The following is a 14,602-nucleotide window of genomic DNA, read 5'->3' as shown; positions in this document are numbered from 1 at the left end:
GGACGGCTCTGTAACGTCAATAACGCTTCAATTGAAGTGTAAGTATAACATTTGACTTTGATAGGCGTTATATATATTTTAAATTAGTTCAGACTTTATGATTCTCACAAATTGGTCACATGCGGTTGGCACTGGTTACCATGGTTACACGTCTCCAACCGGCGAGGAGACTCTCAGGAAGTTGCGACGTAAATTACTGCTCAGTGCATCTGAAAAGACACATACTACTGTTTATTCACACAAAAGTATGTTGAAGGATAGTACACGTATTGGGTATGTAGTGCATAGTATGTGATTTCAGATAGAGTCTATATGCAAGACCGGTTGGATAGGTTGCCAGTGTATTAAAAAAGTATTAAATGTGTTTGTTCAGTACTCTGATACCTGAAATCTGCATATCTAAATGTCTACATATCTAATAACAGAAATAACTCAAGTCAGTCTTCCTGTTATCAAACACGCTCACTCTTTTTCTTGTCGCCTCTGACTGGCACACAGTGTGTCCAGACTGACTGACTGAGGATGGACCGTGTGATGCTAGAGAGGAAAGACAGCTCATTGCACCAATCTAAAGTGACCCAATTGAACTCCTCCACAGCCCTGCTGACCCACAATACACAAACATGTTCTCTGAGCTTGTTAGCGGCAAAATGAGAAGTTATTTCATGGCAACATCGGGTACATACGTTTTTTTCTGTTACACCTGCCTTTGTGTGAAATGTGACTTCTAGTATCACAGAGTAGTAAAAATGTCCCAGGTAGTAAGAAGGTGTTCATAAATTTAGAAGCACAGGGCGTATTTTATACAAGACACACTGTCACGCCGGACGAGGCGGTTACCTTTTGCCTCCGGAGGAGCTGCTGGAGGAGGTGGTTCGACTGCGACTCTCCGCTCCCATATCTCTCCTCACCAGGGTGAGACGCTCTGTGGACATACTCTTCCTGACGGAGAGGAGAGGAGACAAAAGAGTTAAAGAGAAGTCTGACATTTGAAACTCATCTTCACCTCTATTCCCCGGGCCACTGTTAAAACACTCCCAGTTAATTTCCCTGGTTAGACGGGGGTCTTATAAATGAAACTAGAGGTGACAGATAAGACATAAAGTGTGAAAGAATATGGAAGGTTGAATAATGTCGGGATGACACAGCAAAAGTCTCACTGGTGATTTACGTGAGTGTGGCATTTGTGGCAGTGTTTCTTTTTCTTTAGTGCTTTGCATACCTCTTAATGGACTGTAGCACCTCCTTCTTAGGAGAGGAAGGGGAGGAGAGGTGGCGTTTCTGCTGAATGTAGCCATTACTCAGAGGTCTGGAGGGAAGAGCCTGCAGGAGCTGACGCACTGAAAGGTAACAAATGATTATTAGCTTTAGCAAAAGAGGAACGGACAACAATTTCTGAATCTGAGACTGTCACTTTGTACTGTATGTGAGGGAATGAAGTAAATCAATGTGTATGTAATCCACGTAGTCGTGAACAAGGAAGTATAAAGAGTGACACATGTTGCGTAGGGAGAACGTCAGGATGGATGGGAGGGTCAAAAACACAAGACCTTAGCCCAGGAAACCGCTGTTTTCTTATTTCCTAAACCTAACCAAGGTTTTCCTGAGAAGAGAGAGGTTTATTCTGAAAAGACTGCATGCGTGTAACGAGCAGAAATTGACGCATGCGTCACGTGTTGTTGGACATTTGTAGGAAAACACACCGAAAATGAGGAATCACTTTTCGTAAGATGTCATACGAATCATATGGTTTCTAGATCCATGTCAATACGGACAATTCCTTAAGATCTGGTGTATTTGACATTAAAGGTGTCTCAGTCTGACACATTTTTGCCACATGCAGCACATTGAAAGGCCACCTACAACTTCCATTTAGTTTATTGTTTTTTCATTTCCACTGGTGTCAATGGGGAATAAAATGGCAGTCTGATAAGGTGTAGTGTTGACAGGACAGCAGTTTCAGCATAACATTGATTTATTCCCCATTTTGACATAGATAAGACTCATGGGACATGCTATTGAATGGATGGCATTTATCTTAGAAACACATGACGATGATACATGATGATTGATGAGAAAACTAATTAGCTACTGTAGGAACGGCGGCATGACGTCGGCTCTCTCTTTTTGCCAGTTACCTTTCTTACCCTTGGTAGCTGGTGCTGAAGCTGTGGTGGCCAGAGGTCTCCTCCCAGCAGCATGGACGCCTCCCGGTTGCGTCCCCAGGCTCTTCTCCTCACAGTAGCCCAGTCGGCGCAGGGCGTCAGCCAGAGCCGACTTCAACAGCTGGATCTCGTCCTCCTGCAGCTGCAGCTTCTGCTCCAGGTGTGAAACCCGGTCCTCCATGTCCATGTTACTGCCGGCCGACACCGTGTCATCTGGACAGGAGGACGGAGGGGTTTTAGATTAGATTCAAGTTACTGAGACTTAAAGCTCACAACGCAGTTTAAAGGCGTCATGATGAGTGGTGATAACAACATATTACCTCTGGTCATTATAAATAAAAACACAATGTGGTGACTACTACAACTTATTAGCAACAATCCAGTACATCACAGAAGTAAAGTACAACACTGATAAAAGTAAGTAGAGCTGCAATTAATGATTAACCTGTCGATTTTTTTCTCGATTAATCGATTAGTTGTTTGGTCTATAAAATGTAAAAAAAATGGTGAAAAATGTCGATCAGTGTTTCCCAAAGCCCAAAATGACGTCCTCAAATGTCTTGTTTTGTCCACAACTCAAATATATTCAGTTTACTGTCATAGAGGAGTAAAGAAACCAGAAAAATATTCACATTTAAGAAGCTGGAATCAGAGAATTTTTACTTTTTTTTCTTAAAAAATTACCCAAACCGATCGATTATCAACTACTAATCGATTAATCCTTACAGCTCTAAGATAGTAAGCTAGTAAATAGTATATGTGAGAGAGAAGAAATAATCTGAGTAACTGCTGCCTGGATATTTGAACATTTGAGCTCATTTATTTGGACATAAACACAAGCAGCAGCTTCAGGTGAGTGTTATGGATACCTGCTACTGCTTTGTGAATCAAAGGTTTAGAGTTTCTCAGGGGCATAAGAGCATACAGGAACCTTGACTGGTTTTAATAATTCAGACTCCGTGTGTGAGTCGGAGAGCGAGAGAAGGAAAACAACACCAGTGGTTGTTTTGTACGGACGGCATGTGAGCGAAAACAAAGCTTTGTCCTCCCCATTACGTCCTCATGCATTACGATTTAAAGTTGCCCTGTGGAGTTTTCAACCACCTGTTGTGCTATAGAGGAATGTTTTGATTGGCACGTTCCCATTTTTTTTATATATATATATATATATATATATATATATATTATAATATAATATACTTAATAATATTATATTCCATTTCTGCCAATAGATCCCCCTAAATGTTACACACTGGTCCTTTAAGTAAGAGATTGAACATGGTAAATATTAAACCTGCTAAACATCAGCATGTTCTCACATCCTGCTACCCACCATGATGACATCACCAGCTAGATTATCGAAGGCAAACTGCCCAGTGCAGATTATTAATCTGTGGCCCACATTAACAGATTACGTCCTTATAAAAACAAGTTTGTGTTTGGACTGAATGTCTCGACTTTTCACGCAACCTAAATCCTAAACCCTGTCCCCTCTCCGTCATGAAGTCAGCTCTGCTGCCACAGCCACATCCTCATGATCACAAATGCAGATTTTCACTCAAAAAAGAGACACACCTTTTGAATATTACACCAACTGAGAAACCTTGAACCTGCAAATCAGTACTGACAGTGTGAAAGTATCTGTTTAAACATTGAGGCTTGAATATTGTATTTATTTGTTAGTTAATTCTTTATTCAAAATGATGTGTCTCAGAGGTATCCATTGCAAAGGTGTGTGACATGAAAAACTCTGATAAAAATCAGTTGTTTCAGAGATTTTTCTCTCCACATAGGAAGTACACACTGAATACTTGCTATTATTTATGAAAAAAGTACTGAATCTCGTCATAAAACAGCTACAGCACCAGTACGTATTGAACATGTCAGTATCAGCCTTCAAATACCTGTTTAATTTAAGACTTTAGTGTCTAATTAGCTACAGTATATACAGAAAATCAAAGCCAAAATAGCTAAAAACAATCAAATATCACTGATATAACATCTAAAGTAGACAGAGCTTATGTCTCAGGCTGATTGAAAGATAAAACACATAAATTATATCATTTAAAGACACAAAAGGCTAAAACAAACCTACCTAACACACTCAAATACACTCAGCAGACTCTTCATTAGTCACTCATCATGTGTACACTAGTCACAGATTTAAGCTGCAACAGTTTAAAGTATTAACTTGCAATAAAAGAGCCCTGCACTTCAAAAAAGGGAATGTACAGGTCTACTGCTCCAGCACGGGCCAATACAACGTTCCCAGCATGCATCGGTTCAGCGCTGTAAGCTGAGCCGACACAGAGAGTACTGTTACTGTTACTGTATCACATCTTGCAGTCAAATGACACAACAGGGAAACCAAGCTCCAGGTTTACATACAGACATCAAGCTAAGGGGAGATTTGCATTGCAGAAGTGCCGATAGATCAGAACCATAATGTCAGATTATCTCAAGCCTTCGTCATCATTTCTCTTCTGATATTCCTCCATGTATTGGAATTAGACTGTTTTTTAAGTTTAGTTTATTGTATTTATTTGTCAGGGACTGTGTACAAAAAACAATGTCATTCATTCAAGGAGAAGAGATGCATTGTACCAGATTTAGCTACTAGCTAATGTCCATCTGCAGTCCCTGTGCAGGTATAGACACAAACACTAATACAACTAATCAACACATTCTTACTCCCAACTCGTCAAGTACCGCCGCTTGGTCAGTGACCCTCGGCTTTGGAAACCGACGCACGGGGTACCCCTCGTGTTACTTTTGGACGGACCAGGGACAGTGTGTTAAATGCATAGTGTCCTTTAAAAATAAACTTCCATCTTCACAGGAAGTTAGGTTTAGGCAACACAACCACTTAGGCTACGTTCCAAATCGCATACTTTTTATTTTTACTTTTAGAACGCACTGCAGCTGCCCTTAAGAAGTACATACTGTTGCGTGCAGTGTGCATACAATTGGGACATACTACTTCGTCACCTCTTGCTCATATATCCACTGCGCAGAGGATTGTGGGACAGAGCTGCCAGAAAAGCATGCTGGCTTGCATACTGCAAAATGCGACTGGATGTAGTAGGACATCCTGGTATTTTTGGCATACTGCATTTGACATACTATTTATTGGGACATACCAAATATTTTTCTGGCATACTAAATAGTATGGTAGTATGGGTACTGGAACGCACTGTTAGTTAGGGTTAGGGAACGGTCATGGTCGGCGTTAAATTCAACGACTCACGTGACAAAGTAAGTTGTTACTTTTAGTTTCATACGGGACACTAACAGCAGTTTCCTGGTTGAAAGTCTTGTGGTTGTTTGACTCAACCAATCCTCCCACCCGCCCGCCCTTAGCAGACTCTCACACTATTAATACTACGTCACTTGCTTCAAACAACGAATAAGGCTGCGGGTGGGGTTACATTGGAGTTAATTGAAAGCCTAGTTCGTCACATACTGACACTAAAGGGTGCCTCCATGCGTCGTTTTCCAATGCCGAAAGGCACTGCTCAATCGGCGGTATTTGACGAGTTGGGAGGGAGAACGGGTCGAACTAATGCAATTAATACAAATACAAGTTCACACTACAGTAAATACTCAATTCAATCATAGATCCAAACACATTCTAATCATTACACACAACACTATACATATAAATAATAATTCCCACTTATATATTAATAATTCATTAAATTCTGGTATTGTATCCCAGAGTTTCCATTTCAATTGAGACTGATGGGTTGGGTCCCTCCACATTTTAAATAGCTGCCAGCTTCTAAAAGCCTTTAATCACTCTTCATCATGGTCTAACTGCTGTTTCAGAGTCAATGACCCATTTGGAAATTAAAGCTCAGGCATTGTAGATGAATTATGGAAAGCTAATTCCCATGAAAGTATTATTCCTATGGATGTTTCGTATGGTAAAACAATACAAATAAGGTGATGTCTCACCTCCTGAAGGGTGATATTACACAAACACTTACTGTCCCGCTTAGCTACTCTATCATTGCTCCATCTACTGACCACACAGATGATGCAGAGTCATAGCAACTCAAGAGTGATCCAACTTCTACCTGGAGGCCAAGTGAAGTACTTGTTGTTTTTTTACATGACTTATTGTAGAAAGAAAACAAAGTCTCTTTCTTATGATAGAATTGCAGTGAGGTGAAAACACAGAAAGTGGGTACAATGAACACAAACTCAGTGAGCAAAAGAGAGAGTAACAGGAAGTAGAAGACAGATTGTTGGTGGGAGGAGATTGCGGGTGAAAGGAACAGAAATGACTCACATGGAGAGAAAGAGAGATGAATGATTAATCTTTAACTAAATGTGGCAATAATCATGTTTATCTAAGCTGCCATTAGGGACACTGAACTGAGGAGGACACAGAGAGATAGCTACAGAGATCAAATCTAAGAACCCGGAAGAGACAGTTCTACTATCAGCGTCTAAAAACATTCACTATTCTACTGCACACTGAAGCATGTTTATACACGTATTAAAGAGTGTACATACTGTATATAGTGAAGCACACACTACTTGACTTTTTAAGTTACATTATGAGATCATTTGAGTGTGTATAAAGCTTCCCAGACATTCAGAAGCTACACTACAAAACGGCGCCGTTAGTGGACTATTTGCTACTAAGATCTTTACCACTAGCGCGGCACAAAAAGGTCAAGTCTGGTGGTGGTGACACCAGAGATTAAGCCTCAGGAGTGCTTTGAGTTAAATCTTAATCTTATTCTAATGTGCTACTCTCATGATGTTAACATGCCAACAATTAACAAGTTAGCATGCACGTTAAAGGGATAGCTAGGGTGTTTTGAAGTGGGGTTGTATGAGGTACTTATCCATAGTCAGTGTATTACCTGCAGTAGTTGACGGTCGGCACGCCCCCAGTTTGGAGAAGCAGAAAGGACTACCAGCACAGGAGCAAAGCAAGGTACTGTATTTTCTGACGGGGAACTGAATTGAAAGTGAAACTTATCTATGTTGTTTTTGTCACCGGAGTCCGGCTGCTTTGAAGAGATTATAGATAAATTTCACTTTCAGTTCAGTTCCCTGTCGGAAAATATTCTAAATATAGCGTACACTTGTACTGATATTGATTCTTTTAGTTGTGCCTTTCTTTCAAGTGGCTAAGATACGTTTTGCTGCCCCTGTCCACAGCAGTACATTGCTTTGCTCCCGTGTGGTAACTCCTGTCTGTTTCTCCAAACTGGGGGTGTTCCGACCGTCATCTACTGTAGGCAAAACACTGACTATGGAGAAGTAGCTCATACAACCCCACTTCAAAACACCCAAACTATCCCTTTAACAACTCTTGGAGCCTGACATTCTGAATTTTAACATGTTTGCATGTAAATGCATTTAGTGTGAAATGTTTAACATACACTCGGTTGTATGTTTAATATGTTTGATATGTTATATGAGGGGAAATTGTCATGGTGAAACATAAGAGAGATAAAACATAATACAAATACATAAAACATATCTGAACCTGTAAAATGTGTTATGTATTTAGCACGTTTAGTTTGAGTTGTAACACTGCTGACATGTTAGAGTATATTTCTTTATATTTAACTAAACATGTTAAATGTTTTATTACACTAAAGAGAAAGAGCAAGAGAAGAAGAAGGATGCATAACAAGCGAGGAGAGAAAATAGAAAGAAAGATGAGAGATCAGCAGGGTTCACCTTCATCTCCTCTCCTGTCAGGACACCTGTTTAAAAACACTGCAGAGCCGGCTACTTTTCAATTTGCCCTTGAATTATCAAACACACACATACACACACACACACGCACACACACACATACATACACACACACACACACACACACACACACCATAACAACGGTTACACCTCAGCGGTATTCCATTACTCTCCTTATAAACCAGAGGCCCCATCTATTTGACATTCAGCAGGCGACACACACACATTTTATATTCCAAGCTAACTTCCCTCTCTATCCCAGCACAGACAGACATTACTGTAAAGCATAACTTAAAACCCAGCTGACATGAGGCTGATACAGACACACACATGGCTGCTATCAGGAAACAGAGAAATGACCACAGAGAGGAAGAAGAGGGAAGGATGATGGAGAGGAGGAAGAAGCAAATCAGGAGTTGGAGGGAAGAGAGTGAAAGGAAAGACAGATGGAAAGATATGGATGATGAAAATGCAGAGGGGGTGGGCTGAGTGTGTGTGTGTTTGTGTGTGTGTGTGTGTGTGTGTGTGTCAGTGAGATGGACAATAGGAGGTCGGTGCAGGGCAATAAGAAGAGAACTGAAGGCTGCTGAAATATTGATGGTGCAGTGAAGTAGTGAAGTGATGATGAAGGTGGAGCTCGTCTCGCCTACCTGTCATTGTGCCACACTAAGTGCCTGGTCACTCCTCCTGTCAATCAACCAGTGTGTCAGTCCTCCGCAAACACTCAGACAGCCAGTCGGGTTTTCCACTTGCTTCCACTCTTCTTTCCCTAGAGGCTTTCTGGACTTAGACACCCTCCCCTCCCCGTCTGTGATCAGTGCTCGGTCACTCTCTCTCTCTCTCTCTCTTTCACACACATTCACAAACTCTCATCTCCCATCCTCTCCTGCTGAACCACTCCCTCCTCGGCCTCCACTTCCTCCTCTCTCCCTTGATTCCTGGACCACTCCCTCTTCCTTCTATCATCCCCTCCCCCCTTATTATACTCTCCTCCTCTCCTCCTTCCACTTCTTCTTCTCCTTCAATTCAATTCCATCCCTCCTCCTCCTATCTCATTGGCTATAGGCAGAGAGGACACAGGCGTAAGGGGTGGAGCCTGGCTCAGGGCCACACAGACACACTCACTGCACCAGCATCAGCATCTATACAGCCAGGCACCACCAGGAAGAGATGCTGCAGAGTCAGACTTCAGGATCAATAACACACACACACACACATGTATGCTGGCAGGTGACGCAGCACACGCGACCCACATGCCCTTACTTTACATTTATATGCAAGTAAAATTCAAATGACCCGACTGTCATGGCACAAACTATACTTGTACAGTCTTTCTACGGGCTCCCATGTGAAAATCTGAAAACCTAGCAACACCATTAATGGAGATTTTTGTGTTTCAAACATAGACTGTATATAAGAAGTGGATGAAGTCACACATTGGTTTGTGGTCCTCGAGTTTTGGCCGTCACCATCTTGTTTTTTTGCAACCAGAAGTGACACGAGAGTGTGGAGTCAAGTACAACCAAACGCTGAATAAGACATTTTTAGGCGAACAAAAAGGTTCTACTTAACTTTCATGAACTAAAAACACACTATGAAAGGGTTAAAGTTGTAAGACGAAAACATGGAGAACTCCCAGACCGGACAACGCCGTGGTAGCGACCTGTCAATCACAAGGTCTAAAGCATCCCCTGCTTTATGGTCTATTTGACTCTAAATGGGACCATAATTGACTAAATGAACATCATGCTGTATTGAAGAAGACTTGAAACTAGTGATTGAGACCATAAACTCATGTTTATAATGTTTACTGAGGTAATAAATCAAGCGAGAAGTAGGCTCATTTTCTCATAGACTTCTATACAATCAGACTTCTTTTAGCAACCAGAGGAGTCGCCCCCTGCTGGCTGTTAGAAAGAATGACAGTTTAAGGCACTTCAGCATTGGCTTCACTTCTCAGACCCCGGAGTTGTCCACTGGTTTTAAAGGATAAGTCTGGTGATATTCTATATTTTTTATTTTTGTCAACTAATCCCATGAAAAGACCAAAACCAGTAAGTAGTGCCTGCAGATGTCTGTTCTTCCTCTGTTCCATAGAGCTCCATTGTTGTCCAGAAACTATTAAAACACATCACAATGAGCCACACTGTTGCACTGGGTGTCATGTTCCTTCATTACCATGAAAACACACTGTAGTTTATTGTGACTCAATCCCACATATGGCGTACAGATGCCACAAATTCTCACTAGAGAAACTACAGATTTTTTAAGGAATTAATTAATTTTTTTTTTTTCAACAATGAAACTAATGACTCATTTTTGAAGATTTACATCTTCTGTAGGAAACAATGGATTCAGGGCTGAGATCCACAGACAGAGGACTGAGAGACTGAACACACTCTGGCTTTGGTTGACAATAAGAAAACATATAAATTCACACCAGCCTTATATTAACTTGAACTGAAGGAGCAAAAGGAATACCCTATTAAACCAAAGGGGAAATGACATGTTTTTAAATAGATGGAGTTCTCTAAAGCTCTAAAAATTATATAATTCTATGCTCCATCATCCTTCAGCATCCTCTTTAAAAAAAACTGTTGGATAAACCGGAAACACGTTGTTCCTCTTCTGCTCCTGACAGTTTAACATGTTGGAGATTTTCACCAAACTAAGGCAGAATACTGCAGCACAATCAGCTAAGTGATGCTTATTTGGCAAATCACGGGTCTGTGCAAAGCCGTGCAACGTGCTGTGATTGACAGCTCTTATTGGTGTTAACACTGCTTCAGTCGTTTCATCTCAATCTACAGCTGGAAGAACATACTGTACTCTGCACTGCACCAGAATGCACCTATGGTACCCTTTACACTGTGAATGTGGTCCTGATGTCTCTGCATGTGCACCGCGTTAATGTGTTTTTTTTTTCAGAGTACACAGAGATTAGAGCAGCACTATGTTTAAATAAACCACTCCTACCAAGCTGAATTACTGTATAAAATAGGGTTTTAAAAAGAAAAGATTCCCTCTTTGCCTGAATCCAATACTGGATGTGAGCACTACAGTGAGAGGTATTCTCTTCCACGCCCTGAATCTGAGAGTGAAACATAAAACTGCACAGAGAAAGCTGGAACAACAGCTCAAACGTCCTGCAGACAGTGAAGACAACAGTGCTTTAATGATGTGTGGGTGCTGACAGTTACCACTTCCTGCCATGTGGGGCTGCTGGTGTGTAACTCTGTATGGTGCAGATTTTAAGTGAAGGTGAAAGTATTATGTTAGTGTTAGTTTCATACTGTAGACAGCCTCTGTTTAATTGCCTCACATCTGGTCTCTGTGCTGATGTTGGGACAGTAAAAACATGAAATGGGCGATGGCACACAATGGCGATGCAGTCTACTTGTTGAGGAAGGAGCAAAAGTATAGAATCAAAAGTGAACAAATCCTTCAGGTTTGTTTTACGCTGCTAGTGGAGGTAACCACAGCAGGATCATTTAGATAAAGCCATGAGCACTAGAGAAGCTAAATGGACTCATTATATTGCCCTATGACATACGGTAGAACATCTACCTGCACCGGAGTACAATAAAACTATAAAAACTAAAAAAGGGAGAAACTGTATTTGCTCAAGATATGACCAGGTGGTCGAGGAGAGCAGATCTGATGAACACGCCGTGGAGGATCTCTGGTTACAGCGAGAGGACAGATGGTAGAGGAGGAAAGAAAGAAAAGGACGGACACAACAATAAAAGAAAGAAGTTGGTTGATTGACGCTCACATGGCAGATGCTGCACTGCTGAGATCAACAGCACCTCCAGACGATACTTTCCCATCACAAACACGGTCCTCTCTGTTATTATTATACTCTCCAGTCTGTCTACCTGCTTCTCACCTGCTGCAGCACAGCAGAGAGAAACACCTCCTCACTTCGTGGTGTTCTCAGGTTTGGTTCACACTTCACAAACGGCTATTTTCAGCAGCAATTTCAGCTCCTATCATGGTGAACGTGTTTTGCATCATAATGCAGTATTTAATACTGTACTTTAGTCGTGTTTATTAACTGCTTTAAGGCCGTCATCTTCGAGGATTCATAATTTCCATTTTCTTCCAGATCTTTAAGCACTAAGAGCCACTTTTCAGGATTGTTTTTCCTATAAGCTACGGCCCAAAGTGGCTAAAAATACCCTCATTGTGTCTTTGCGTAAAAACGGTTGCGGCCTGATGTAAGTGTGAAAAGTGGTGTGAAAACGGTCAGCAAACGTTGCTTTATTTCATCTATGTATCATAACAACAGTCGGCTGTAGTCTTTGCGGTGTGTTCGAGTGCAACTTTTTGGCCAAGACGCAGGCGTCGTGAGGTGACGCAGTGGTTGGCCTTCATCTAGTAGTTCTTTGATGTGGGTTGGTGTGTCTGGGCCTTTACATGGCATGAAAACGAGCCTCAAAACACTGGTTGGGTTGGAGATCTGCAGACTCTTGAGCCTTGACAGCACATAGTAACAGGACGGTAGGGTGCTGAGTCTCTCCCATCTCCAGAGAGATTGACCTCTGACCTCTGAGTGGAGGAACGCAAGCAACAAGACATTTTTTTTCCCTTTCCTTTTGAGCATCAAAACAATATCTGCAAATGTCAGCAAACACATACAGGCCTCTTTTCCTACACTTGTGAGGACCTTCCCTGAGACATTCACTCTCTGACCACTTACCTTAAATTAATCTTAGTCCTACATTAACTCTAAACCAAAACTTTGAACATAAATCAACCCTTAAAGAAGTAAGAGTAGATAAAACATTTCCCTCATCTTTCTGTCCCTATGAGAACATCTAATGCTCAGAAATATGGCAACACACATCTCATTAATCTACCTGTGTGTCCCACCTGTACAGGAATCAGTCCCTCTCTGCTACTCCCGTAGTTTAACGTAATTTAATTTAAATTTAATGCAGAAATGTCCTTCAAAGAACTTGTCACTTCTACCATGTAGAAAGAAAGAAAGAAAATATATGAATAAATTAAATAAATAAAAATGTACTTTGCTGATTGCTTGGGTTATTTAGAATTTACTAAATTGCCACATTGATTGATTTAGAAATACTGGAGCAGATCAGACCAAACGGCATCCTACCCAGACTGGGTTGGACCCACCCGGGTTAAGCAGCTGATCCCTCACTGCAGGACCAGCTGTCACTGGACAAGCTCTCCTAGTAACCTGCAGCTGACATTATTAACTTCATATTTTCATTTTGCCTCATTCTGTCCCCTGCGCTAAGCTCCTGTGAAGGTCAGTGCACAGGACTTGTGCGTTTGTCTGATACAGTTTAACTTAAATCTTGACCCATGGAGCTGCACCACAACACTCACCAAATGGTTTGAATGGCACACGTTACATCTTGGATAACAAACAGCACCAGAGCGCTGCTCAGACTGCCGTGACCCCTCGCTGTCTCTGCACCTGTCGCTCAATATGGCCGTCTGTGAAGTCTAGCAGACTGCAGAGACAGTGTGTCGGAACCACACATCACAGCCAGTCAGTTTACTTGCATTTAGCTGCCCTCCTCACGGGGATATTTACATCTCTAAGAAGTGATAACACTAACAAGGAAAGTGCCATCTACTTTGTTTGAACCAGGTGGAGCAACCATCACTATCTTGTTCATAATAATCAGCCATTGTGACCACAGATATGATCCGTCCTGCCAGCAGTATTTGCATGATATTTGTAAAGCAGGATGTGACAGATCTAGAGACTGCAGCTGGGAGGAGAGAGATACATGCAGCTGCTAAATAACCATCAGAGATCAGCATGTATTCAAATCCACAAAATGGTTCAAATGTTCCCATTCATGATGACAAAAATGATCCTTCCTGCTTGTTAGTGGTACAGGCGACGAGCCAACCGTGTTTTCAAGACAGTGTTTAGTAGCTGAGGAGGGAGAGGAACTTCAATCATATCAGAGGCAAATGAACACCTGATAGATTCAGAAAAGGTGAGCATGCATAAGCTGCAGGTTTATCTACAATGACTGGATGCGGATATTACTTAGAAAACACAGGTGGTGTAGTGCTATAGCCAGTTGTTCTGTAATGCAGGAGGCAACACTTTCCAGGCTCTATTGAGAAATCTAATGTATTAATTAATATGTCGGCTAAATGATTCTCATTATCATGCTACTGTCAAATCCTTGTTTTAGTGTTATACGATACCAGTCCCCCCTGTGGAAACAATGGTCTTTTATTAAAAAAAGTGGCAGTTTCTATTTTAATGCATGTATTGTTGTTTGTGTTGTATGTTTTTCTAAAGGACCTCAAGTCTGTCAATAAAGATTAACTAACAAACTATATCAGCCTGGTATATTTCACTCTCTTTAACCCTCAACTATAACCAAAAACACTACTGACAGGCGAAAAAACACACAAAATATCTATACAGAAATAATAAATAAAACAAGTTAGCATTGCAAGAATATTTAAGGTGATAAATGAAACTGTGGATTTAATGACATCCATATATAATGCATCCAATCAGGCTAATTTGCGCAGTCACTGAAAGGCAGCTGGACAATATTGTTGCTACACAGAATAAATGTCCATACATTTCTGAGTAGATTTGTGCACATTAAGAAACACATTTCAGGGCGTCTGAATATGAGTATTCTCTCTCTCTGTGTGTGTGTGTGTGTGTGGCTAAATGATTCTCAAAATGCCTTTATGATGCT

The 14,602-nt window shown here is 41.2% G+C and overlaps 1 protein-coding gene across 2 annotated transcripts in view; it reads right to left on the bottom strand.

Annotated features, from left to right (window-relative positions):
• The window catches only part of eml2 (EMAP like 2), a 33,477-nt gene that overhangs the window by 18,207 nt on the left and 668 nt on the right, over window positions 1-14,602 (bottom strand). Inside the window, exons 2-4 of one of the 2 annotated variants that reach the window (XM_037775466.1) lie at window positions 2,139-2,378; window positions 1,223-1,340; window positions 841-942 (exon numbers count right to left, since the gene is read on the bottom strand). In XM_037775466.1, coding sequence (XP_037631394.1) covers window positions 841-942; window positions 1,223-1,340; window positions 2,139-2,378 — 460 coding nt within the window. The remainder of the gene's footprint in view (window positions 1-840; window positions 943-1,222; window positions 1,341-2,138; window positions 2,379-14,602) is intronic. The other variant, XM_037775467.1, reaches the window with a different exon arrangement.

The sequence above is a fragment of the Sebastes umbrosus genome, chromosome 7 (assembly GCF_015220745.1).
Source record: "Sebastes umbrosus isolate fSebUmb1 chromosome 7, fSebUmb1.pri, whole genome shotgun sequence".
NCBI lineage: Eukaryota > Metazoa > Chordata > Actinopteri > Perciformes > Sebastidae > Sebastes > Sebastes umbrosus.
This window is presented reverse-complemented; position numbering and strand designations above follow the sequence as displayed.